This window comes from Gorilla gorilla, chromosome 10 (assembly GCF_029281585.2).
Source record: "Gorilla gorilla gorilla isolate KB3781 chromosome 10, NHGRI_mGorGor1-v2.1_pri, whole genome shotgun sequence".
Classification (NCBI taxonomy): domain Eukaryota; kingdom Metazoa; phylum Chordata; class Mammalia; order Primates; family Hominidae; genus Gorilla; species Gorilla gorilla.
The window spans coordinates 92,183,688-92,210,796 of record NC_073234.2 but is presented as its reverse complement, the minus strand read 5'-3'; the positions used below and the strand labels follow the sequence as shown (position 1 = coordinate 92,210,796).

The 27,109-nt window shown below is 42.5% G+C and overlaps 1 protein-coding gene across 5 annotated transcripts; it reads left to right on the top strand.

Annotated features, from left to right (window-relative positions):
• Window positions 1–985: 985 nt before the first annotated feature.
• Window positions 986–23,125, top strand: CSRP2 (cysteine and glycine rich protein 2). 5 transcript variants are annotated; one of them, XM_063694174.1, is made up of 8 exons: window positions 2,849–2,935; window positions 12,938–13,984; window positions 15,606–15,718; window positions 18,485–18,653; window positions 18,870–19,019; window positions 21,411–21,540; window positions 22,185–22,278; window positions 22,811–23,125. In XM_063694174.1, the coding sequence occupies exons 2-8, from the start codon at window positions 13,980–13,982 to the stop codon at window positions 22,885–22,887; spliced, it is 738 nt and encodes a 245-aa protein (XP_063550244.1). In that variant the 5' UTR covers window positions 2,849–2,935; window positions 12,938–13,979; the 3' UTR covers window positions 22,888–23,125. The 5 variants fall into 5 exon arrangements, with proteins under 5 accessions (XP_030856545.1, XP_030856546.1, XP_063550244.1 ...); XM_063694173.1 differs by lacking the exon at window positions 18,870–19,019 and having other exon boundaries at window positions 2,853–2,935; XM_031000685.2 differs by lacking the exons at window positions 12,938–13,984; window positions 18,870–19,019 and having other exon boundaries at window positions 986–2,935.
• Window positions 23,126–27,109: the final 3,984 nt, after the last annotated feature.

Here is a 27,109-nt window from a genome sequence, read left to right as displayed (position 1 = left end):
TAATAAAAATATTTTTAAAATCTACGTTTGAAGCACAAGGTCATGACAAAAGGCAACAACCTTGGTTCAACTTGCCTTAGGACAGTGACCTTGAGAGAGGGCTTTGATTTGAAATTGGTTGATGAATTCCAGAGAATGGAGTTGTTACAAGTATAATACACATTTTGAGTGGGAAAAAGAAATAGCCTGCTGGACACATTTAACCTTCGATTCTGCCTATTACAAGGTTGAAGGGGTCAAACAGACTAGGACCATGTGGACTTAAGGGTTTATCCTTCTCCTTGAGGACACATTTCTCCCACTATCCTTCTGCAGGCGCGCAGATGCTTCCTACTGAAGACTCTTAATTGTTTTGGAAAACACTCCATACCTTCTTAATAGCAAGCCCTCAAGAAGGCAACATGAGTACTTAGCAAAGCACAATTTTATTTCTTTCTTGAGAGGCAAAAAGGACATCAAGATATCTTTGCTTAACATAACAACCATCAATTATTCAGTATTTACCATGTGTCAGGTGCTATGTTTGGCATTTTACATACATCACCCAATTTAATCCTCATAACAACACTACAAGATGTGTAGAATTATCTTTTTACAGTTAAAGAAACAGATGCATAGAGGTCAAGTACTTAGCCCAAGCTTACAAAACTGATAGGTGGCAGAGCTGTATGTTGAAATCATGTGTGTTTGATTCCAAAGCCCATACTCTTTCTTTTGCACCACTCTGTCTAAAAACTCTTAAATAATTTCTTCATGTTCATAACTAAAAGAGTCAACAGTTTAAATAGATGTTTAAAGAAAATAAATATTTTTTAAATGTTGATAAATACGAATACAGATTTGTTCAAAATCACACGTTGTATATCATCCGCAGACTCAGTGTGAAATACATGGAGACAAATACATACAGGGACAGACAGCAGAAATACTTTTAGGTCAGAAACAAGCCCAATTTCTTTTTTGTTTTGTTTTGTTTTTTGAGACGGAGTCTCCCTCTGTCACTCAGGCTGGAGTGCATTGACGTGATCTCCACTCACTGCAACCTCCACCTCTCAGGTTCAAGTGATTCTCCTGCCTCAGCCCCCAAGTAGCTGGGATTACAGACATGTGCCACCACGCCCGGCCAACAAGCCCAATTTCAAGTGATAAGACATGGCTATGGAATTTAGGGACAACATGAGCTTGACAGAAAGCAAACAGCTCAGGTTTGGGAGGCCCCTTCCACAAAGAGGCATTGAGAAGAACTCAGGGTAGGAGAGAAAGGGCAGTGGTTTGCTGCAGTGAGACTCACTGATACAGTTTCATTCAGTAGAAGCACTAGGCAAACTTATACAAGAAAAAATAAACACTGTAAGCAGCTGAGCTAAAGTGAATGTAGAATCCGAGGGACTGAATTTTCCTGTTGGCCCGTGAGTCAAGTCACTTACACTAGCTGATATCATGGAAATAAGGATTGCCCATATTTAGAAAAGCTCACAGCAGGCAAGAATGCTTTCCAGACTCCTGCCACAGTATCAGGAGATGTCAATCACCACTATGTGTTTTTGGACAGTACTTGGTGGACAGAGAACAAGGCAGCTATAATGAGTTTATCCTGGATTGGCCCCAGCATATAAAATAAAACAATAATAATATTATAAGTCGGTTCTGTACATTGTCATGCGGATATGTGCTCCCTGCCCTCTCCCCAAGAGGGCATTTGGCAATGTCCAGAGACTTTTTGATTGTCACAACGTCGGGGGCAGGTTGCAACTGGCATCTAGTGGGTGGAGGCCTCCTACAATGCACAGGACAGCCCCCTACAATAAAGAATTATCCAGCCCAAGATGTCAATGGTGTGGAGGATGAGAAACTCTGGACCAGAGGAGGCAATAGCATGTATGGCATGAGGGGGTTTTGGTCACTGACTTTTTTGAACTCCCCACTCCGCAAGTATCAATTCTCCGGGATCATTGCTTCTGGCAGGAGAGGTCATGAGGAGGCCTAGAATATGAACCAGATAGAGATTGCATTGTTTATTTTCCTTTTCATCTAAAACAATAAATCATCCTGTAGCTTAGGCATTAGGTCCCTTCGGATGTCACGGTATCCTTGTGCTTTTCTGACATCAACACATAGAAATGCAGGGCCCTGTGGCGCCCGGGGTTTCTGCCTGGGTTTAGGTTTCTTCCCCCTCAGCATCGCGTGCTGTGCCCTGGTGGAGGGGAAGAGCGAAACACTTTGGGAATGGGGCGTTTTCGTAACGTCATTTATTTAGTCTAGATGAATTTTGCTCTTTAAGAATAAGAAGTTGTGGATTCCCAGAAGCTGGAAATCGGACGAGAGAATATGCGTTAACTAGGGAAGTTAATCACGTTGAGTTTACTGACAAGGACAAGGCAAGGGGGAGGTGGCGGAAAGCCCCGTTTGGCTGACGTTCTACTGCTGGAGCCTCCCGGCCCGTGACTGTCTCCGCGAAGAGGGGGATCGGCGCTCGCGGTGGACAGGTCCGACGCAGGGCGGCGGGGGCCACTTTCCAGCGGGACCGTCCCGCCGCCGGGCCTCCCTGGAGGGGAAGGAAGTCCCTCTCCAAGTCCCAGTGGCTTTTGGAACTGCCGGGTCCCTTTGGGAGGGAGCGGTCCCGGGACGTGGGAAGATGCCGGGCTGGCGGGAAGCTGCAGGAAGAGGCGGGCCTCCTGCCTTTTGTCTCCTGGTGGCTAGCCCGGAGCCGGGCCGAGGGCAGCCCGCCCGCTACACGCCCCAGCCCGGCAAGCGGCTCCGGGAATCCGGCGGGCGGGGCTGGGAGGAGGGCGGGGCGGACACAGGCCGCGCCCACCGAGCGCTCTTTAAAAGGCACCGGCGCGCGCTTCGCCTGGGATCTCGGACTCCCTGGACCCTCCCTCCGGCCCGGCCTCGCTAGCTCCGCCTGCGGTACGTGCTCCCGCCTCCGACTCAAGTGAGTAGGGGCGGTGGGGCGGTTCCGCGGCGCCGCCAACCCCGGGGTGGGAGTTGCAGGGGGTTTCCACCGCCTCCCGGGGTCGTGCTGCCGCCCGGCCGGCGCGCCCCGGTCTCCTCCGACATCCCCATCCCGGTCCGCATTTGTGCCCCTGCCAGCCTTCTCATCCCTGCGCCCCAGATTTTCTCTCTCATCCCCCAAGCACACCTGCCCTTGTCCTCGAGGCCGCCCAGGCCATGCCCTGGGATCCCAGGCCCGCGGGGCAGGTAAATAATCTTCTTACATGACCTTTAATTTCTCCATACTGGTTTCTCTGGGAGAGAGGCGGGTCGTGAGTTTCGCGTTTCTGCTAATCCGCCTCTTAGCAGCCGTCGGTCCCCTCGTCCAGCGGCTGGCTCTCTCTGGGGTGGGGGTCGGAGTCTCAGGGCCCCCTCTGCCCGGAGTGTGGTGAGCACCGAGGGCGACCTTACTGGGTTCTGTCCCCTAGGGGTGGAATGGGGCTTCTACATCCCCCCGAGCCCAGGGTACTGCTCCTGCCGCCGTACCGGGCTCCTGGCATCCCCATTGTTTGGTGGTGTCTGCCCACCAAGCACCGAACCCCTCTATGTTGAAGGAACAGCAGGGAATGTCAATCACTTACTCCTAGCTTTTTCCAGAACTTTCTACGATTCAGGTACAAAGAAGAATGCAAGAATGCTTGGTTGTGAAATTATGCGACAGGTCCTGAGAATCACATTCTGGGTTCTCCAGAGCCAGATTCAGGAGCTCCACGTAGGCACCCCCTGGGGGCGGGGGGCGGGCTTTCTAAAGCGGCGGATCCCTTTCCCCCTTCTAAGCCAGGACATTTGTTAAACGATTTTTACTTAAATGGCTACCCAAAATGTTTAACCTGTTTTATTTGCAGTCTGCAAACCAAGCACATTTTCCCTTTATAAATGCTTTTCGGTACAGAATTTTTTTTGGGGGGGCGGGGGCAGTTAGTAATTTTTTAACCCGGGCAGCGAAAATCGTCGTATTTAGTTCTTGACTTTTCCAATTAACCTGTTTTAAAACTCTCCTCATAAAATGCCAAGAATTCAAATAGGACAGCCACAAAGTTGGCTGTACTTTGACTCACGTTTTTCAAGAAAGAATTGGGTGATAGATTTTGAAAGGGAGAATCCAACATAATTTCAGAACTGCATGCCAAGCTACAAAGGATGTTGTGAAGTACTAAGTGGTCTCCCCCAGTACTCCTGGGGTCATCGCTCTCGTCCACTGTCACTGATACTTTGTCAGTATTTCTCTGGGTCCTTTCTCCTCTGCAGTGTAGTTTTCTTTGCTCTTTTGGTTCTGTGTTACCTTTGAGACCAGATCTGCATCACATGAGTCTTTGAAACTCACAGTGCTTGCTTGGGTACCTTGGACAATTGACTGAAAGAAGGAGCGAATAAGGTTGTGATTATAGGGAACAAAAATATAATTTGACTCACACAATAGGTATTTGTTTGCAGATTTGATCTAAAGTTCGTATCATAAATTTTTAATGCATTTCTCCGAATGTATTTAACAAATGTTGATTGATACTGGTATAGGCTAAGTACTGTGCTGAAAGCAGTACTTGCTGGAGGCCTGTCCTGATGAAATTGCAAAATCACTTGGATTTGGGGGAGGTTGAATTTTATGCTAAAACAGCAAGAATGTTGGTATAGAGTAGAGGACAGCAATAAATGAGGAGTTTTAGAAGCTCGAGTCCAGAGGCAACTCTGACACTAAATTGCTATAGTGATCTGGGTCTCTAGGTTTTCTTCTTTGTCAAAAGTGAGGTGAATCAAATGAACCCCAAAAGGGAGCCCCCTATGGGAGAGGAGGCATGGCTGAAAGGGGGAGGAACGAAGCCAGGCAGGACCAAATTCACACCTCAACTCCAGTACCCATTGGTTTGATGCCCTTGGGCAAATTAACTTTACTCTTTGGCCTCAATACTTCATCATGTAAAATGGGTGTAGTGGCACATGCCTTGCAGGATTGTCATAAGGCCTGTTGATACTTGTACAAAGCCCAGCCCAGCCTGGGAGTAGTTCCTTGTAATTAGACGAAGTTGTGCACTTGGTTGAATATATGTGGGAAAAGGCTATCAGTGAAAGTCTGTTTCAGGAGAGAGCTGGCTCACACCTGAATAGTGTTTCCTAGACCTTGCCTGGAGGCCAGCTTTCTTCTCTGTGCAGATGTTCACAGGTTTCCTCAAGGCACCTTACCCTGACTGCCAGCATGCCATCCCTTGGGTTCTGTTGGGTGGGGATCCCCAGACACCTCTGGATCTTTGATTACCTAGGTGGGGTTTCTGACTTTTTATATCATGGCACTCCTGTGAGGCCTCCAGACCCCTTCTCAAAATGACGTAACATAAAGTATGTGGTACCAAGTTTCCCAACCCCCATAATTAAAAGGAATTTTGGCCTTTGGGTTAAGAATCCTGAATTAAGGGAATATTTCTCTGTCTGGATAGTGGAGAAGCTGGGCACAATTTCTTTTTTTTATATTTTTTCCTCCTCAAATTCCTTTTTACCACAGGCACAATTTCTGATTGTTAAAAATTTTATTGTTGTAAGTCACAGAGGAAGAACTAATAGAAGTACATGGTGAATGATCTGGAAAGGATATCAGGTTCCTTGCTTTTTTGTTTACAATCTTATTGTGCCAACAATACTATTAATTGTCTTCGACTAATAAGAACAGACACCATTAGGGCCAAATTACTTCCTAGTTCACTCTAGGAAAGAGGGCTTCATGGTGGTTTCACAGTACTTCCAAAAGAAAATAAGCAGAGAGAATTGAATCCTCATCCAGCACACAGCAGTACAGGAACTACTCAGCTTAAGAAGAACCTATGCCATAGCCATGGAGGTCGGTACTACATCTGTATTGCTACCAGTGGTTTAGTTTAGCAAAACATCAGTGAAATAATTTTGAATTGGAATTTTATTGGTATTCATTTTTAAGTTGAATTGATAATTTTATTTTGGTTTCACAGTTATGAGTCATTTAATAGCTCTATGCCTCAGTTTCCCCACTCATAAAATGAGAATAGTGGTAGTGCTTACTTTAGTTGTTATGAGGATTAAATGAGGTAATATAAACATAAGTAAAGCATATATTAAGCTTTATAGAAGTATTTGTAATTATTATTACCTGTCATGTGGCAGACACTATTCTAGGTGTTTTGCATATATTGTTTAATCTAAAAACTGCCTTATTGTAAAAATAAGCATTGTCCCCACTTTTAAAATGAGAAAACTAGCAGATCAAATGAACAACCTGTGATCATTTGGCAAATAAACAAGAGTCTCAGCATATATATCTAGGTCTGATTCCATGAAAAAATCATGCAAATATTAAATTGTTTGAATAATTAAATAACTTGTAGTTTTGCACAGATTGTGGATTGCTATGGCAGATGCTGGGGATCAGGGTTACTGAGCTTATAGCATAGTTGCATTTTAATTACAATGTGGGATTTGGCAGATAGTGATTCAAATCTGTGTCGAATTTTGCTGCACTCTAAGTTGAAGACATGAGTGGTAGCAGAATACAGAAGTAGTAAGAATGGTGAGGCTGAGGTACACACAGGAGTGTTCACTAGATTAGAAGAGAGTTTTCCTTCAGTGGGGTTAGATTTAGGTTAGCAGAGAGGGGTAATAAAAAGCTTTTTGGTTGAAAGTAGCAGTTTGGGTGTGAGAGTGGTACACAAAGACCACTTACTGACCGCTAGTTGGATGGAGAGGAAGGTGTGTAATTTGTGTGTGTAATTTGGTAACTCAAGGATTGAGAATTCTCAGGTCATTTGAATAGTCTCAACCCTTAATGTTCTGTGCCTGTCAGATATGGGAGTTTTGAGGAAAGCTTGTGGTTCTGGAATCAAAACATGAGCCTGATTTGTTTCTTTGGAGATCTGTGACCTCAGCAAGTCACCCAACTCATCAGTCCCCATCCTTTTTGGCACCAGGGACCAGTTTTGTGGAAGACAGTTTTTTCATGGATGGTAGGCGGATGGTTTGGCATGAAATTTTGGGATGAAACTGTTCCATCTCAGATCATCAGGCATTAGATTCTCATAACGAGTGGGCACCTAGATCCCTCACCTACACAATTCACAATAGCGTTCCCGCTTCTATGAGAATCTAATGCCTCTGCCGATCTGACAGGAAGCAGAGCTCAGGTGGTAATGCTCGCTTACCCTCCACTCACCTCCTGCTGTGCAGCCTTGTTCCTAGCAGGCCACAGAGCAGTAGCAAGTAGCCTGAACACAAAACACAGCCATCGGTCTGTGGCCTGGGGGTTGGAACCCTTGACCTAACTGACTGAACTTGGTATATTCAGGCCCTGAGTGCTCCTAAAGGAAAAGGAAGTCCGCCCATTTGTGGAGTACAGGCTCTTTGCCAGGTACTTTACAAACTTTATCTCATTAAATCTTTACAACCGCCTATAAGATAATTCTCATCCATTTCCAAGTTACCTCTGAGGAAGTTAAGGCTCAGAGGTTAAGGAAATTTGGCCAGGATCACATAGCTGATAACTAGCTTTGACAATCAGCTTGTGTCTATCTGATTCTAAGCTCCGCACTGTTTCTTTTATATCTGGCATGTCTAAAAGGTGGCATGTGTACTGCGGTTTCCATGGCAAAAATAATTAATCACAGTTCTCTTGATTGTAGAACCTGGACTGAATTTCAGAATATTTCTCAACGTAGTTCCAGGAATCCACTATCAGTGGATCTGCAAGATGAAACTGTTTTGTCATGCCTGTGAAAGTAAATGGTGCAGACCTTCAAAAGCCCTTTTTGTATGCCTCTGTGTCATTTATTATATTGCTATTGTTTGTCCACATGTTTTTACCACCTCAGTAGAATGCTGTGCAAAACGGGCCTTTCCTTATGACCCATTTATCCTCAGCCCCTAACCCAGTACCTGGCTGATGAAATATTGTTGAATTAATACATTTATATGAGAGCTTCATAAACAGTAAAGCATTATACAGTGCTTATAAGGTGCCTCTACCCTAGAAAAATTACTTGAGATACAGAAATGAAGTTAGCTGGATGGAATGGAGGTAAGGCAGTTGCCTTGATGGGGAGGGTTTGGGGGATAAGGAAGGAATAGATATGTGAGATGGTAGGGCAAGATGAGTATTGATAACAAAGGTTAGAACATTGCTAAATATTGATACTATCATTTGAGTCCCTACTATGCAAGCGTTATCTCATCTATAACTCTATAAAGATGGTACTGTTCTTAACTCTCTAAAAAAGGTACTGTTGCCCTAAGTTTACGGATGAGAGAAATGACACTTTGTGGACTCTAAACGCGTGTTCTTACTTTGCCCTTATGCTGAACTGACTTAAAGGCCAGGTTGAGGATTTGGCTTCAGTAGGAGGAGCCAAATGGAGTATGGAGCTGATCACTAAGACATGAAGAGCTCATCCTTGGTTCAGTGGTGTTCACTTCCGTAAGAGAAGTAGACTAAGTAGGTAGTTGGGGTAACAGAAGAAAAAATTTGTAGAACAGGCATCAACTGAAAGCTTAATTTCCAATTAACTACAGCTGTCAAATCCTGGCCTTGCTAAAAAGTCATCGTAACGGGACAGTGCTACTAACTTACATTCTTTAACAAGTGATTCTCCCTGGATGTGGCTCAAGATGAGACTGTATTTTATAATAAATTCTCCTTTAGGGGAAATTGGATTATAGTCGGGTTCTAGTGTAATAACAAGGCCCTACGTGTAGTTAATAAAATGTCAAAGCTTCTGGAGGCATTTAGAATCTGGGTAAATATAGAATATAGACTAATTCAATCCAAACTTTTAGTTTCAGGGCAGATAACTTAAACTTTAAATGGTAACATATAGATTTGAATTTCATAGATTCAAGCCATTCTGATTCTAAAGTAAGACAGTAAATGCGGCACTAATGGTATGAGAATGGCCCAGGTAGTCAGCTCTTGATTTATGATACGGCTCTGATGAGTGCAGGAACACAAGGGTTCTTGATCCTGCCGCTGGTTTAGATAAAACGACACGGACACACATGGAGTGGTTTTAAGGAGCGGAGAATTTAATGAGCAAGAAGGAAGGGAGAAGACAGAAGGAAGAAGCTCCCCGGTACAGAGACAGAGGGAGGGGGGCTCCAAAGCCCAAAGAGGAGGTCCCCACCTGCTATGGATACCAGCCTGGTATATATGCAAAGACTGGAGGAGGCGATGTCTGATTTACATAGGGCTTAGGGGATTGGTTTGACCAGGCATGCCATTCACGTAGCCCAAGAAAAAGCTGGCCCTCACACCCTAGCTTTTTAGTATGCAAATGCAGGGCGCCATGATGTTCCACACACGTGGGGATATGTGGAGGCTGCCCTGTCACCAGGCACAGGTGGGGCATTTGCATGGCCCACATGGCCTACATTTGCATATCAAAGGTTGCCGGCCTGGCTCTAAGAGCCAGGGCTTTACAAGAAACTTCCAGAGATGCTTTAAAAAATGAAAACTTCCCAAGGACCCCTTTTCCTCTCTATCTGCCTAAAATAATTTCTTAATAACTCCTACCACAGTTATCTAGAGACTGAGCTAACTGTACCCATAAGACGACTCAGACTTAGACTATATCAGTTTTTCCCCATGGGTGAGTCTTATGAATTTTGGGTGGCATCTTAGGCTAAGAAGAGGCAGCAAGGAGAAATTGCACATAGGTGTTCAGATATAAATCACGTTGTAACATGTAATACAGTGGATAAATCCTAGTGCTAGAACTCTTTCAGACACTGAAAAACAAGGAACAAGACTGAGAAACAGAATTTGCCCTATTTTATCAGATGTAAAGTGGGATTTTAATTTTGCTTTTACCATTCTGTAAATTAATGCCTAGGATTTGGGAAAGGCATGCAGCCCAGATTGCTTAGTGCAAATCCAGTTTGCTGTGATTAATGGCAGCTGTAGTGGAGTAGTGCGGCCAAAGGCTTGTAAGAAAAATGAAGACTTGCTTTTTTTTTTTTTTTTTTTTTTTTATGCACAGCGATGCCAAGAGTGACAGAAATGGAAGATCATCATACTTCTTCCAGCCAAATTCAGGAAATGTCCATTAGAGGTTCAGCCTAAAAGTGCAAATTTGAACTTCGTTTCTTTTTTTTTTTTTTTTGAGTCGGAGTCTTGCTCTTTCACCCAGGCGAGACTGCAGTGGCACTATCTCGGCTCACTGCAAGCTCCGCCTCCTGGGTTCACGCCATTCTCCTGCCTCAGCCTCCCGAGTAGCTGGGACTACAGGCACCCGCCACCGCGCCCGGCTAATTTTTTGTATTTTTAGTAGAGACGGGGTTTCACCATGTTAGCCAGGATGGTCTCGATCTCCTGACCTTGTGATCTGCCCGCCTTGGCCTCCCAAAGTGCTGGGATTACAGGCGTGAGCCACCGCGCCCGGCTTGAACTTCGTTTCTTAAGACAGTCACCACCATATGTGGAACTGTTGCTTTACTTTGGAGTGCATTTTAATGTCCCCAAAAAAGAAGGTTTATAGTGACCAATCAGCTCAGTTTTTTCCTTACCTTGTTTGTTGCTCTGCAGCTATGTTCTAGGTGCTGGTTGGTGGGTTTTCCTACTAGAGTACTGATAGCAGGCTGGATAGAGTGAGATGTCCCCTCTGTCTTCAAGCTGACAGCTACTGGATTCCTGCCAAGCCATTTGCTTACCTTATCTTGCCTTCACAATATTTCTGTGGGTAGACAGAGCTACCTATCCCCATTTTTAGCTTGAGAAAATGAAGCCCAAGGTTGCGCAGCTATTATAACGGTGGAGTTAATCCAGGTGTGTTTAAACCAGTCAGTCAACTTACTCTCCCTCCTTCCATTATGAAATATTTCAGACATACAAAGTAGAGAACGATATAAGGAATATTCAACTATCACTATCCACTTTTTTTTTTTTTTTTTTGAGACAGGGTCATCTTGCTCTGTTGCCCAGGTTGGAGTGCAGTGGTGCGATCATAGCTCACTGTAGCCTTGACATTCCCAGCACAAGCAATCCTCCCACTTCAGCCTCCCAAGTAGCTGGGACCAGAGGTGTGTGCCACCATGCCTGGCTAATTTCTTTTTAAATTTGTTTTAAATATAGGTAATATAGGGTCTCCCTAAATTACAAATTCCAAAGTGTTGGGATTACAGGCATGAGCTACCACACCTGGCTCCCTAACCATCTTAAAAAAAAAAAAATGTAAATCCAACTGAAGCTTTCTGACAATGTTCTTTTGTTACATCATTTCCCTCTGTCACAGAAAAGGTTATTCAGAAATCCTTAGGAAAGCCCTTAAACTGGATAGAACTGCAATATTTTGATATATGCAAATACTCTGATAGATGGTGTGGAGAATACAGAGATGTGGTCCCCACCATCAAGGGACCAGAAACTTATTGCACAGTAAGTTGAATGCTGTGGAACTTTGATAGGTATTTCCTGAAAAGCTGACACATTTACGTTTGGCTGGTGCAGTTAACTTAGAATAAGTAAGTTTAAAGAAACCCTGAATTACATAAAGAAAGGGAAGATATTCCTTCTTTCTTAAAAATCCAGGCTGTTCTTCAATGGTATGGAAGAGAATAACAAGGTTATTAGTTGGGTTTTCCTTTTAATGTACTTTTAAGTGTTATTCAAAGACAGCCTAGTCTAGCCTCAGTCGTGATAGCAATCTGGTTCCTTACTGGTGATTGCTCCAAAGTAAATATGTGTGAAAATGAAAAATACCAAGTTGGTATTAACAGTTCACTTTCTAATATGAGAAATGTTTCAATGATAGAAATGCCTCGACAACAACAAAGTATTTTAAGAACCAGTTGATACTTGGGATCCAATATAAGTAATTGTAGTGTCATTACCTGGAGGCCTGGATTTGGCCTTTGGTTCTGCAGGAATCATGAGGAAACTTCCAGCAGATGTCTGTTGCATCCATGAGCATTCAGAATACAGGTAACTTTGGAGGCAAGGGGCAAGGTCAGTTTCTCTAACTGTACTACAAACACGGGTCAGTGCAGGCTGTTGGAGCCAAGGCTTTATGTCTTAGGTTTTACCGCCAGGCTTATGTTTCACTCTGGATTTAAACAATGGAGTGCCTGTCTCCAGGGAGGAGAATAAAAGATTTATGCAGCTACAAAAGGAAAGCTTGTAAACATGTCCTATTGTCGCAAGATACTGATCCTATATGGATGCCTTCACGGTAAGCCTGGTAACATTTGTGGACCCTTGGAATGACTTTGTTCCTGTCTGGTTAAGAGAAGTTGGCTTTTTGCAAATTCAGACTTACATTTTAGTGATAACAAGCCATACCAGTCAGGGGTGTGTGTGTGTGTGTGTGTGTGTGTGTGTGTGTGTGTGTGTGTGTGTGTGTGTGTGTGTTGTTTGTTTTAAGGAACAGGAGCTCCAATTCCAAATGACTTAAGAAGGGAATTTATTGGCTCATAACTGAGGCATGCAGGATAAGATAAGGCACAGTTGATTGGCCGTGACTGAGTCACATGCCCAGCCTTGGAGTTGGGGGTTGCTATGGTTTGAGTGTTTTTGTCCCCTGTGAGAATCATGTTAAAACTTAATTCCCAATGCAACAACGTTGGGAGTTGGGCCTAATGGGAGATGTTTAGGTCATGAGGGATCCACTCTTTTGAACGGATTAGTACCACCATAAAAAGGCCTGGTGGGAGCGGGTTCACCCTCCTCTGCTCTTCTGCCATGTAAAGTACAGTGTTCCTGGCCTCCAGAGGATGCTGCACTGGAGGCACCATTTTGCAGCAGAGATGGGACCCTTAGCAGACACTAAACCTGCCATACCTTGATCTTGGACTTCCCAGCCTTCAAATATTTATATTCTCAGTCTGTTCTTTATAAATTACCTAGTCTCTGGTGTACTGTTATAGCAACACGAAACAGACTAAGATAGGGGTAGAGTCAGTACCATCTAAAACCAGCGCTTTTCTTTTTTTTTTTTCTTTTCAGACGGAGTCTCGCTCTGTCGCCCAGGCTGGAGTGCAGTGGCACAATCTCGGCTCACTGCAAGCTCCACCTCCCGGGTTCACGCCATTCTCCTGCCTCAGCCTCCTGAGTAGCTGGGACTACAGGCCCCCACCACCGCGCCCGGCTAATTTTTTGTATTTTTAGTAGAGACGGGGTTTCACCGTGGTCTCAATCTCCTGACCTCATGATCCGCCTGCCTCGGCCTCCCAGAGTGCTGGGATTACAGGCTTGAGCCACCGCGCCTGGCCAAACCAGTGCTTTTCAAATCATCTATGGTGAATGTATTAGTCTGTTGTCACGCTGCTAATAAAGACATACCTGAGACTGGGTAATTTATAAAGGAAAGAGGTTTAATTTACTCACAGTTCCACGTGATTGGGGAGACCTCACAATTATGGCAGAAGGTGAATGAGAAGCAAAGTCACATCTTACATGGCAGCAGGCAAGAGAGCGTGTGCAGGGGAACTCCCCTTTATAAAACCATCAGATCTTGTGAGACTTATTCACTATCATGAGACCGGCACGCGAAAGACCCGCCCCAGGATTCAGTTACCTCCCACCATGTCCGTCCCACAACACATGGGAATTATGGGAGCTACAATTCAAGATGAGATTTGGGTGGGGACACAGCCAAACCATATCAGTATAGGACTGTTATTTTTAATTTCCAAGTACAGACTGATGACTCTGTTCAACAAGATGAGTTCACTTATCTTCTCTTAGTTTTTGTGGCATAAAAGTTTCTAAATGCTTACCTGAAGTTTGTCTCAAATTGGTAACAAGAATAGTGGCCCATCCATCACCAGGAGACTACATTTTAATAAGCACTTCTCTAAACCACATGGTCTAAGAAAGAGATGGCCGCTTTCCCGGAAGACAGTCTAGGGAAGGTACCACCAGAAGAGAGGCAAGAGAATACTGAGTGCTGGAAAGTTCCCCATCACAATGATCAACTCCATTAATCTTTCTTTTGGAGAGGCCTCATCTTTGTGTTCAGGAAATTGTCACGTTCTGGATCACCTTAATGGGGTAGGATGAGAATTTCCCACATCCCTTTTGATTTTAAAGATTGGAGACTCTTTAATCTTTTCTACTTAGTAGCACTCTGTTTCCCTTCTCTTTCTAGCCAGGTTTGGGTTAGTAAGAGGCCTCGGCCTTATTAGCCACCTATTTCCTAGAGAGGCAAGCAGTCTATCTAAGGAGACCTAACAGGCAAGGGCTGCAAATGCCACTCTACAGAAGGAAGCTCAAAAAAGATGATGGGGAAAGGGGAATCAATCGCTTGTGTTTTTAGATACCACTCAGGGCAGGGCAGACATAACATGTCTTCTTAGCAGAACAACTTTCTATACTGGTTAAGGCATCTGAGGAAGCTGGCCATTCAGAACCAGGCTTTTTTCTTTTCGTCAGAGTCTCGCTCTATCGCCCAGGCTGGAGTGCAGTGGTACAATCTTCGCTCAGTGCAACCTCCGCTTCCTGGTTCAAGCAGTTCTCCTGCCTCAGCCTCCCAAGTAGCTGGGATTGCAGGCATCTGCCACCACACCCGGCTAATCTTTTTTTTTTTTTTTTTTTTTTTTAATTTAACAGAGACGGGGTTTCGCTATGTTGGTCAGGCTGGTCTCAAACTCCTGACCTCAGGTGATCCACCCACCTCGGCCTCCAAAAGTGCTGGGATTACAGGCGTGAGCCACCATGCCCAGCCAGAACCAGGCATTTTAAAGTGGTCGAGGCAGACTAATTTGTTGAGAAGGGAGATGAGAAAATGTTGGCCCTACATGACAGCGAGACACCCTAGGATCTGTACTTCCAGCTTGCCCTTTACAGCAGGCCGTACTATTCAGAGGCTATTCCTGCATGCTCAGCAAACAGTTCAACTGGTAGGAAGGGAACTTGTAGCAGATTCTGTATGGCCTGACTGACTTGTCAAAGAGGAAAACCCAACTGCTGGCTGCACTAGTGGGCCTTGGGGTTAGTGAAGCATAGAAACTTAAGCCGGAGCCATCTGGATGGGCGTTTGTTGTGGTTACGGCAAAAGTTCCGTGCATGCAGTTGTACGAGTCACAGACACAGCTATTTATGCTACAATCGTGTAATTTCAGCAAACAAATATAAAACTTGTTCTTGCAGGGCAACACACTTTGTTCCCTAGAAAGCGTGTCATAGCTTATATATGTTAAACGTTAAGAATTTAGTGTTGTTACAATGAATTAAACATGTAATGAAAACCTCCACCCAAGGGTAAGATCTTCAGCTGGGTTAAAAAAAATATGTTTATTAAAAATGGGCATATTAGGGAGGGGGACAAGGCTTGCCTTTCCCCTCCCCACGCTTCTTTCTTAACTCCTGTGGATTCTAATGGCATAGCTTGTTTTGTGCCTGGTGACCTGTACTGTTGTATTGAATGCAGGTCCTTTGTCTGGCAGGAAAAAAAAAAAAAAATCTTGTGCACGACAAGCCAGTTTCCTAATGAAAGAGTTGTGATTTGGGAGAGGAGATGAGGTTATTTTGGAGGAACGCAGGCCTTTGAAAGATGTGGTTAGAGAGGTTCATAAAGAAACGAAAATCTGCAGCTGTCCCTGGGCTTAAATAGCCCTCTAGGGAGCCGTACGACCAGCACAGGGACATTCTAATGAATCCTTTATTCCTTCAGAATGCCTGTCTGGGGAGGTGGAAACAAGTGTGGGGCCTGTGGGAGGACCGTGTACCACGCAGAAGAGGTGCAGTGTGATGGCAGGAGCTTCCACCGCTGCTGCTTTCTCTGCAGTAAGTAGCTCTCCGTGCTCCACCTTTGACGGAATTTGTATGTGCAGAGCTTCAATATGCCTATTTAAGGAAAAATTGTGGTTTTGCCAACAAAGATCATTTTGAAAGCACGAATGGTTTTTACCTGTCGTCTTAGATGTTGTAAATGCCAAGCCTAGCAGCGAAGACAGGAGGGGTGGCCCAAGACACCCAGCCTCCCTTTGTGTCCCCATAGCTTTTGGCCTCCATTTTGGCCTTTATTTTGTTAACACATCTGCCTCCCCCACCTCACTGAGTGCTGGGTGTCACTTATGTGGTCTGGCACCTAGCACAGTTTCTGGCACATTACAAGGGCTTAGCTCCCATTTTTTAGTAAATGATTGCTCCTCATCCACCCCAGCTTTCTCTTTCTCAGGTTCCCTTTAATGACAACAAAGTCTTCGGTTTTAAAACTGTAGAGTAGCAACTTAAAGCACTTCATTAATCATCTTCTGATTTAATGACAGAATTTTCTTTAATGAATGATTATGTCAGGTAAACCCACCCATATGGGCAGATGTTTGCCTTATCAATAGTATTGTACAGGGAAAATTCCTACAGAAAACCATAGGTTAAAAATTGGTTACATTGAGAAATAATCTTCAGGAAAAGACTTCTTTCTCAAATTTGAATTGTCCTTTTCCCTCATTGGAGCCAGCATTCAAGGTATCTGGACCTCTTTAATAGCATAACTGCTTTGCAGACAACCAGAAGCAGACAACAGAAAGTTGCAGTTACAAAAGAATAAAAATACTACATAGGAATGTTCACTATGTATGCCTTCCTCAGAAGACTTGGTTTAACCATTGCTTTTAGAAGTTACTTTTTTAAAAAAGGAATCTATTTTTCAGCAGGCTTGTAACCAAGAAAGTATGGAAACGGAATGCAAATACTTTAGAAATTGCTCTCAGTTTCATCTGTCTAGGTTAAGCCACAGTGTCTACACCATAATAACACATGCGTGTATGCTGTTGACATTTGTTTTACTAAATGTCAAGTTCTTTACTGGTCATTTCTACTAATCCTTTCTAATATTTGTCTCTGCTGACTAAAGCCTTTTAAGGAAATAATTCAGAGTAGTTTGCAGACCTATGAGAATTTTACTGCAGAGAACAGCATGAGGACTGGGGAAGAAAGGGGTGGTTATATAGTAACACTTTCATATACCTACACTTTTTTTGGTTCATACAGGTTTTTCAAAACTGTATTTACATTTATTCTGTCTGTTAAGGGTAGTTGTCCTTCAGCAGTGCATGGTGTTAGGTTAACTATGGTTTAAGATATAGTTATCTTTAGGCACATGTATTTCAGCACTTGAGCCTCAACAGTTAGATTCCAGAGTAGATGCCATTTCATTCTACCATAGAAGACTTTAGTCTAAGATAGTAGACTAAATTTTAAACCAGCCAGCTAGTCCTGCTTCCCTCCCCTCCTCTTTGCTGTCCTTCCTTTTGTACTCCTTCCTTTTTATTCAACCCCCCCTTTTATTTTTCTTACTTTTAATTTTTATGGGTACATAGTAGGTATATATATTTATGGGGTACATGAGATGTTTTGCTACAGGCATACAATGTATGTTAATCACATCATCTTAAATGGGGTATCCATTACCTCAAGCATTTATTATTTTTTGTTACCAACATTCCAGTTAATACTGTCTTATTTTTAAATGTACGATTGTTGACAGTAATCATCCTGTTGTGCTATCAAATACTAGATCTTATTCATTCTAACTATATTTTTACACCCATTAACTCTCCTCACTTCCTTCCGGACACCCTACCCTTCCGAGCTTCTGGTAACCATCATTCTACTCTGAATCGTCATACAATTGTCTTTTAAATAATTCTGATCTTTGATTTGCAGCTGCCAGATTGTGCTACCAGTGAGTTTCCTCACAATTTACTTTTTTCTCAAGCTTAATTGAAGTTTTAGAAAGTGAAATAATGTCTGGATGAAACTCGACATTTGGCAGTTTTATGAAGTGGGACACGTGGAAATGTCCTGTGGCAAGAGATCCATCAAGAAAGAATGCATTCTCCTTTGGGACAGAAGGGAAAACAAATGCAGACTTTAAAGCACTTGACGATTTTCAGACAGACTCATCACTGCTGGAGAAGCTGCTGGGGAGAGGAAAGTGTGATACTTCCCAGTCTAGACTAGTGATGAAAACTAGAATTCAGGATTTAAAACTATTATTATCCCAGGAGGTGCTTTTGGGGGAGGAAAGGCTACAGAGGCAAGTCCCCGAAGGCACTGAGCTTCCCTTCTGTTCTGTGTTAGGTTGTGATTTAACAGTACTTGGTTAAGAGAAGGCTGAAAAGATTAAGTGTTGAGGGTTGGGAGCAAGGTGGTGTTTTATTCCCTTTGTTTAAGTAATTTATAGCCACCTTTGAAACTTTTCTCCCTTAATATGATCTCCCAGAAAGGGAAATCATAGTAAGAGTTTGATCGGCACCATAGGAAAGGGAATAAAAAATAAACGAAACAAACTAAAAATAAAGCTTGAGGCATCCGGATGTTATATTCTGATACATTTCTGAAGCAACTGTCATATCCATGGAGGAATGTAAATAATCCTCGAATGTAGCTGGCCAGTCCAGATGTTGTCTCATGGCTTTTGGGAAGCCACAGGATAAACCAGGAATGTGAGGCTCACCATTTGTAGGCCATGTGTCTGTGCCACCATTGTTCTAAGGAAAAAGGCATCTTTGGAACATGTGTAAAGTCTAACTTTTTCCCCTGCAGTGGTTTGCAGGAAAAATTTAGATAGCACAACAGTGGCAATTCACGATGAAGAGATCTACTGCAAATCCTGCTACGGAAAGAAGTATGGGCCAAAAGGCTACGGTTACGGCCAGGGCGCTGGCACACTTAACATGGACCGTGGCGAGAGGCTGGGCATCAAACCAGAGAGGTGAGTTGGGAGACCGTTGGTTACCTTCAGAAATGAGTTGCGACAGTTAGTGCCGCTTGCTGAACAGGAACCTGGGAGTCTCCAGATTTTTAGTTGAAACTAAGCAAATAAAATGGGACTCTGATTTTCTAATGTCAACTAGTTCAAAATATTGAGTTTTGGACCTAACAAAGTTCTTATTAATAATTCCAGTGATTTCTACTTCTGGCTTTATAGCATTCCAAGCTGTATCAAGGAGTCGTGTTCTCAAAAGCAAGTGATTTGTATTTACTTCCATTTCGCAGCACCTTGGAGACCGGATGTCATGAAATTAAATGGTAGAGAAATGTGCTGTGTGAATCATGAGAGGTGTTTCTCATGTGCAATGTAAGCAGCCAATGAAAATTCCTAAGTCACTCCTATGTAAACATTTTTCATCAAGAAATCACTTTTCTCTAACTTAAAATTTTTTACTTAAAAATGGAAATTACTTCTTGTTTTTGATTCTTTGAGAGAGTAGTGTTAAACTTTAAAGGCTTTGTTGCCAACGTATCAAGGTGCTAAATTTGTGAAAGTTCACTTAGTATTTCATATTCAGGTTAAATAACTTATTTGTTTAGAATTCCCCCCACACACTTTTTTTTTTCTTTTTTGTCACAGAATCTCACTCTGTCACCCAAGCTGGAGTGCACTGGCACAATCTCGGCTCACTGCAACCTCTGCCTCCCAGGTTCAAGTGATTCTCTTGTCTCAGCCTCCTGAGTAGCTGGGATTACAGGCGTGCACCACCACACCTGGCTAATTTTTGTATTTTTGGTAGAGGCGGGGTCTCACCATATTGGCCAGGCTGGTCCTGAACTCCTGGCCTCAAGTGATCTACTTACCTCGGCCTCCCGAAGTGCATGGAATAACAGGCATGAGCCACCGCGCCCAACCTGGAATTTCCTCTTAACTCCTACTTTTAACCCAGTGATTCCACTATTTGAACTTCACATTTTCACATCCATTTTATATTGAAAAGTCCAAAATTGGTGTAATAGTCCAACAAAATGGCCCTTGGACAAGACCATAAACCATGCCAGCCACCGTGCAGCATTAGCATATGTTAACTCGTGTAATCCTCACAACAGTCCTACAACATAGGGCTTCCTCTCTTTCTTCAGAACAGATGAAGACAAGAAAAATGAAGTAAAAACTTTGCCCAAAGTCACACTGTTAGTTAATTGTAGAGCCTGGAACTTAACCTAGTCTAACTCCAAACCTTATGACCTGAATGAAACATGGTGCTTGGCTTGGCTAAAATAATAATTACCATGTATTGAGTCCCTGTTGTCTGTTGAACACTTATCTTCATTCTGTATAATCCTTAGAGTAACTCTGAGGTATACTTTGTCCATTTATAGATGACGACACTAAGAGTCAGGTCACACAAATAAGTGAGGGAGCCAGGATTTGAATCAATGTCCATTTGGTTCCAAAATCTGTTCTCTTCCTACTGCAGTATGTACTACATTGAGGCTCACTTCTGTGTTCTTTAAGCTTCTTCCACCCTCAGAGTTTCTGGGCCATGATGCCCAGCTTACCTTTTTATCTTTGTTAAAATTTATTTTACTTGTTCTGCTCTCCTTTTCCATCTTGTTACATCTATTTTTGTGTTTTAAAGGTTTTGTTGAAAACCTTTCAAAATCCATATCCCCTCACTCAACCTGCATCTCCCTCAATCCAAACCAGATTTATCCATGACCCCAAAAGTAAGTCAGTGACTACGGCCATAGTTTTAAAGCACAAAGACCAGTGAACCCTCCTTTTAAAAAAAAAAAAAAAATATATATATATATATAGACAAGGTCTTGCTATGTTGCCTAGGCTGGCCTCGAACTCCTGAGTTCAAGTTATCCTTCCACATTGGCCTCCCAAAGTGCTAGGAAGACATTGTTTTTCCAGTAGGAAAAATTAACAGTTGTGGAGTGCTATCATTTTATCTGCTCAGCTAATTTATAAGGTTCTAAGAGGGCTTAAAAAAAAAAAAAGGCTTCTCAAAGCCCGAGAGTGTTCTGCACATACTAGGTACACCTTACTGAATGGAAACATTTCCTACTGATAGCAAGAAATATGGTTTACTCAGTGATCTGTAAATAGTGACAAAAATACCACCCTTACCAGAGAAAAATGAAAGATAAACAGATTGCATAGTAATAATCAAAATTTATAAAATATTTTTCCATGAAGAAAGTTGGCTATTCACACTTTCCTTTTTTCAAGATATACTGGGAGACTAAGTAATCTATAAAACATGCTTAAATTTCTTAGTTACAGACCAAAGTTAACTTACCTATTTGTGGAATTTTTAAACTACTTAATAGTGGTTTTTCCGACTCCTGTGAAGTAAAAAGCTAGGTATGATTCCAGTGATATTATTCTGGAGTAAAAATATATGCTCTGGTAAGTTTTTATAAACCATAACATAATTGCTTAGTGGAGAGGCCAATGCTGAGGAGTAAATGAATTCTGTTTAGACTCAAGAGGGACAGATCTTTAAGTTTGGGTCCCTATCTGGTTTTTTGAAATAATAATGAGCCCATAGATAGGTTCAAGTAGTAACTCTGGCTGGCACCTGAGTCACTTCTTCTTTATTCCCTCCCCTGTGCTGGCCTGCAGAGGCTTCCAGCTTTGAGGCAGTGTAGCGGTTAAGTCCCAGAGTTCCATTGTTCCTGCCTTGTGTACTTAAAAGGGCCCTGTGGAAACTCTTGCCTACTTTTTTTTTCCTCTTTTCACAAGTGTTCAGCCTCACAGGCCTACAACAAATCCAAACACTTCTAAATTTGCTCAGAAATATGGAGGTGCTGAGAAGTGTTCCAGATGTGGGGATTCTGTATATGCTGCCGAGAAGATAATTGGAGCTGGAAAGGTAAAGTGCTATTTGGAATTAATAACAGCAAATGACTTCTCTCTGCTCCCTTTCTCCCCTAACCCTTCCACATTCCTTGCTTGGGTGATGTCTTACAAATCACTGTCTTATATGAAACTTTTCTTTAAATGCATTTCCATCAGAATCATTAACTTTTTTGAAGTGATTCCCTTATTTGACAAGTCAATTTTCTGTTTAAAAGAACTTGTTTTCATAGGGGGCACTCCTGAAGGTTAAACTTTAAAAGGCCAGACTGTAAGGGAATCTCCAGGTTATTCAGTATAGTGAAAAAAGCGGGAATCTGAGTCAGGACACCTGATGCGAATTCAGTGTGTGGATTTGGAAAAGTTACCAGCTAACCTCTTTGAGCTGCGCTGTTCTTGGCCAGAAAAAAGATGGTCTCTTTAAAGGAGCAGACTGGGCTTGTGGTTAGGACTGAGGCTGCTCTTAGGGAAACAGCCTTTCTGTGGGTGATCAAGAGTGCAGATACTGAGGACTGGTTTCAGCCTTCTCATTGGAGCTGAACCACAGAAGTCAGGAGCTTGCTTTGGGATGATCATCCTGAGCCACTTCTTGCCACACATCTAAATTGAACTGTAGGAAACAGGCCTCTCAAAACATGCTGACACATTCATCTCTTCCAGCCCTGGCATAAAAACTGTTTCCGATGTGCAAAGTGTGGGAAGAGTCTTGAATCAACAACTCTGACTGAAAAAGAAGGTGAAATCTATTGTAAAGGTAAAATTCATTTCAGTTACTGCTGTCCATATGAATATTCCACACTGGTTCTTGTTTAATGAAATGTCACTGGCATTTAAAAAAAAAAAAAAAAAAGGAGAAAAGGATGCCACTATTCTCTGAAAACAAAATATCCCAAGATGCTTATAGATGACAGAGAACCACAGTTAAGTTCCTGATCATTTAAAACTCCTCCCCAGATAAAAACACCACAAATAGCCATCTTTTGCCTTCATGTCTTGAGCAAAGCGTAAGTATATGGAAGAAAATAGACAAATACATACCTTACCTGGCCTGACTCATGCTTGCAACTCAGCAGGACCACGCTGAACACCATAGAGCCAGAATGCATGGACTTGTCTTTACAGCTTTAAGATATTTAGTACATGACACATTTAACATCTTAAATAAGTTGAGCTCTTTTACACAGCAGTTTGTTTAATTTATGGGGGTTTGTTGAGTGGGTCTTAAGCAGTGCTAGCAAAGCTTAATGGACTTGCACTAACTATCCTTCCTCCCTTTTCCTTTGTAGGATGCTATGCAAAGAACTTTGGGCCCAAGGGATTTGGCTATGGCCAAGGAGCAGGGGCTCTTGTTCATGCCCAGTAAGATGTAAACCCTGAACTTAAACATCACACACTGAGAATCTCTTCATAATCTAGGCACAGATAATCTTTAACACTAAACTACTGTGAAATTCTACCAGCAATAAGTACTGTATATTGCCCTGTACTTGGATAGGCTGGCTAACTCGTAGGAAGAGAGCACTGTATGGTATCCTTTTGCTTTATTCACCAGCATTTTGGGGGAACATTTCTTTTACATTTTAAATAAAACTTCAGCTTGATTTGGGTGTTCATTGTCTTTTAATTAATCTTTTGGAGGAGATACTCTGATTTCAGTTAGTGGAAAATCATTTGGTTCCCTACCTTTGTTACCCCATTACCCAGTTTGACTCACTAGGTTAATGTTTGCATTACAGCTGTTGAAAAGGATCTCTCTTTCAAGCAGGCAAGTGTGCCTTAAGAGTAAAGGTTGCAGGCCGGGCGCGGTAGCTTACGCCTGTAATCCCAGCACTTTGGGAGGCCGAGATGGGCAGATCACGAGGTCAGGAGATCGAGACCATCCTGGCTAACACGGTGAAACACCGTCTCTACTAAAAATACAAAAAAATTAGCCAGGCGTAGTGGCGGGCGCCTGTAGTCCCAGCTACTCGGGAGGCTGAGGCAGGAGAATGGCGTGAACCCGGGAGGTGGAGCTTGCAGTGAGCTGAGATCGTGCCATTGCACTCCAGCCTGGGCGACAGAGCGAGACTCCGTCTCAAAAAAAAAACAAAAGTAAAGGTTGCTAGGCAACAGGCATCACCATTTCAGCTCCTCAAAGCTGGTGTTCAGCAGTGCAGCATCTCCTTTCCCTCCCCACCGTACTCTTAAGTTCTTTTGATTATACCTAAAATTCAGTACAAACACCTATGGGCAACTATAGAATCAGAGACTTAGTATGATTCTTTTTAAAGACTCTACACTGTGATCTAATAGATGGTGACCTACTAAGTCCTGGAAACGGGTGTTTCACACATTTTGATTCTGTATAAGTAGCAAAGAATGTTGCATTGTCTGGGCACATTCAGCTGGCTTAGGTAGAAGAGGAGCATTAGACTTTATAAGGTATGGTTTCGTTATTCCCCCAGAAAGTTTAGTTCTTTACTAGAGATTCAATCCAACTCCCTCACCCCCAGTAGGGTGTAATAGGTCTGTAATGTGTATTAGTAAAATTGAACCAGCCAGTGAACATATCTTAATCTTTTCCAAGGTTCATGTTAACATACTATACTGTGTGAGTCTCACTCTCTTGCCCAGGTTGGAGTGCAATGGTGCGATCTCAGCTCACTGCAACCTCCACTTCCTGGGTTCCAGCGATTCTTGTGCTTCAGTCTCCTGAGCAGCAGGAACTACACACATGCTACTACACCCAGCTAATTGTTGTTTTTTTTTTTTTTTAGTAGAGATGGGGTTTCATCATGTTGTCCAGGCTGGTCTTGAACTCTTGGCCTCAAGTGACTCAACCACCTCGGCCTCCCAAAGTGCTGGGATTACAGGCATGCGCTACCATGCCTGGCCAATATATTGCTTATTTTGAAAAAGCTAAAGGGGATATGGTATGTACGACATCAAAAAAAAATAAGCAGAAACAAAGTGGGAGGAAGTTGGTGGAGGGTGTACTGGGTGCTTATTTCACATCATAGCCTTGAGCAACTTCAGGTGTTTTATGAGGCATACCAGTTCCATCATGGTGGGGCAGGAGAGGTAGTTAAGCAGTCTAGGAAATAATTGGCAATCAAAGAGGCTGAAGGAGAGGAGTTATGGAATAACTTCTGATTCTGTATGTGGTAGAACATGTCCACAAATTCTTTGACCTTCCCATCAAATGATTGATAGTCTAATTCCCCTCTCTTTGAATAAAGGCTCACCTTAGTGACTCATTCTTAGTATTTATTTTGGATAAGGCTAGGTTAGAAAAGACAATACAGCTTTTGCCCACCTCTTCCTCTTAGGATGATTACTCTTGGAATTCAGCCACCATGTTCTGAGGAAGCCCTGACTACATGAGGAAACCACATGTAGGCATTACCGCTAAGGCCTCAGCTGAGATCTCATGCAACAGCCAGTATCAACCATCAGGCATGTGAGTGAGGCAGCCTTCATATTATTCTAGTCTCTGGTCTTTGAGCCATCCCAGCTGATCCCAGGTGGAGCAAAGTGAGCTATTCCTGTTATGCCCTGACCAAATTGCAGATCTACGAACAAAAATGTTTTAGACCACCAAATTTTGGGGTAGTTTGTTAGCATTCCTACCATGTTTCCCAAACTCTACTGGAGTTGCTAGTAGATATTCAAGAGGAAAAACAATGTAAATGAAGTTTCCAGGTGACTGGTAATTTGAGATTTCTGTCTGGTAAAATAAAACAAGATATCCATTCATATTTTAAATCATTCTTATTGAGAGCCATGGCAAAATAGCTACTCCAACACTGTGAGATTAGTTTCCAGTGGTTCCAGGAGTAGAAAAAGGAAACTGGCTTTGGGCCAGACTGTTTTGGGAGGAATCACTTGGTCATTTGGATGTAAGTCAGTAACCCCAAAGTAATCCGAATGCAATATTAAAGTGCTGCATGTCACAAAACATGTATTTTAAAAACTACCCCCCTTATATTGGTTTGGTATATTTAAGGAGGACTGCTGGCAACTCTAGTGCCAAAAAAGTCTTGTCAATCAAGTAACTTTAGGGAGTGTTACAGAAATGAGACAGACCTGTATGCTGACACTGCACACTAGCTACTGAAGGCCTTGAGAGCCTATGGTTGAAGTCTTTTAATTTGAAGAGAGCCTTACACTGAATTAGTTGTCCATGGAACCATTAACATCTTGGGAAATGTTCTGAACCTGTGGTTTCCAAACAGTTTGATCTCAGGACCCCTTAATATTCTTAAATTATTGAGGACTCCAAAGAGCTTTTGCTTATGACAGTTGTCTCTATCAATCAATATTTTGTATTAGAAATTAAAAAAAATTTTTTAAATTTTAATTCAGACTTCCACTTATAGCCAAAATGTAGTAACAGGGACCAGATTTATTGTCTTACTGTAAACAAGACAAATTACATGAAAAAATGTTCAAGACACTGCACATTATAGGCAACAAAGGCAATTTATGGGGGAAAAAATGAGATCAGTCTTAGCAACTACCAAAGCTTACTGCTTTGAGCTTCTAAGCTGTAGTACAAAGAAGAAGAACACAGGGAGAGCTAGAAGCCACCATAAGTTAAGACAGAGCAAAGAGTCCAGGGAGATCCAGGTGGCTAGAGTTTGCAGGACTGGAAAGGATTAGAGAGAGCAAACTTTAGGATTATACAGAACACCACCCCACCATGCACGTCTTCAGCTGAATTCTGATAGAACATGCATGTTAGGTGACTAAGGCCAGGGAAAGAGCCATCCAAAAGACGTGGAGCAAACAGTGTCTGGTGCGCACATGGAATAGGAATAGTGCCTGTTCCACTACCAAGACTGGGAAACATGACTCCTTGCGGTTTTGGATAGAGTACAGAGAAGGCTCTTACCTCAGTAAGAGCAATGCTTTGGTCTTGCCTAACAAATCTTAAAAGCAAGACCTCAAAGGATCAAAGTTTCCAAGTAACTTAACTGCATCCTGAATAAAGCTCAAGAGTTTATAGAAACACAAAAATATCAGGCACCCGATTCATAGTGTTTGGCATCCAATAAAAAATTACCAGGCACGCAAGAATGAGGAAAAAAAATATCAAAACTAACTCAGAACTGACAAATGTAAATGTTAGCAGGTAAGGACATTAAAAGTTATTAGAACTACATGTTTTCAAAAAGTTAAGATACTGAAGATACTTTAAAAGGTCCAAATCAAACATTGTAGGTGAAAACAAAATGAGATGAAAATAAACTGAATGATATTGACTACACATTGCAAAAAAAAAAAAAAAAATAGTCAACTAAGACAAACTATCTAAAACAAACACTGGGAAAAAGAATCTTAAAAGCCAACGGAGGATCGATCAATGAGTTGGAAGACAATCTCAAGTGGCCTAACACATGTGAAATGGGAGTTTCCTGAAAGGAGGGGAGGAAAAATAATTGAAGAAAGAGTAACTGAAAATCTTCCAAATTTTGATGAAAACTGTAAACCTACAGATCCAAGCAGCAGCGGCAACAATGGGACTTTCTGATGCTTTGAATGGAAACAATCTAAAAACATTGCCATCTATTAAAAATATTTGTTAGTCCTAGTAAATGAGTGAC

Coding starts and splice junctions, on each gene's coding strand:
- CSRP2 (XM_063694174.1), top strand. Junction 15,719..18,484: donor CCGCTGCTGCTTTCTCTGCA/GTAAGTAGCTCT, acceptor TTTCCCCTGCAG/TGGTTTGCAGGAAAAATTTA. Junction 21,541..22,184: donor AGATAATTGGAGCTGGAAAG/GTAAAGTGCTAT, acceptor CATCTCTTCCAG/CCCTGGCATAAAAACTGTTT.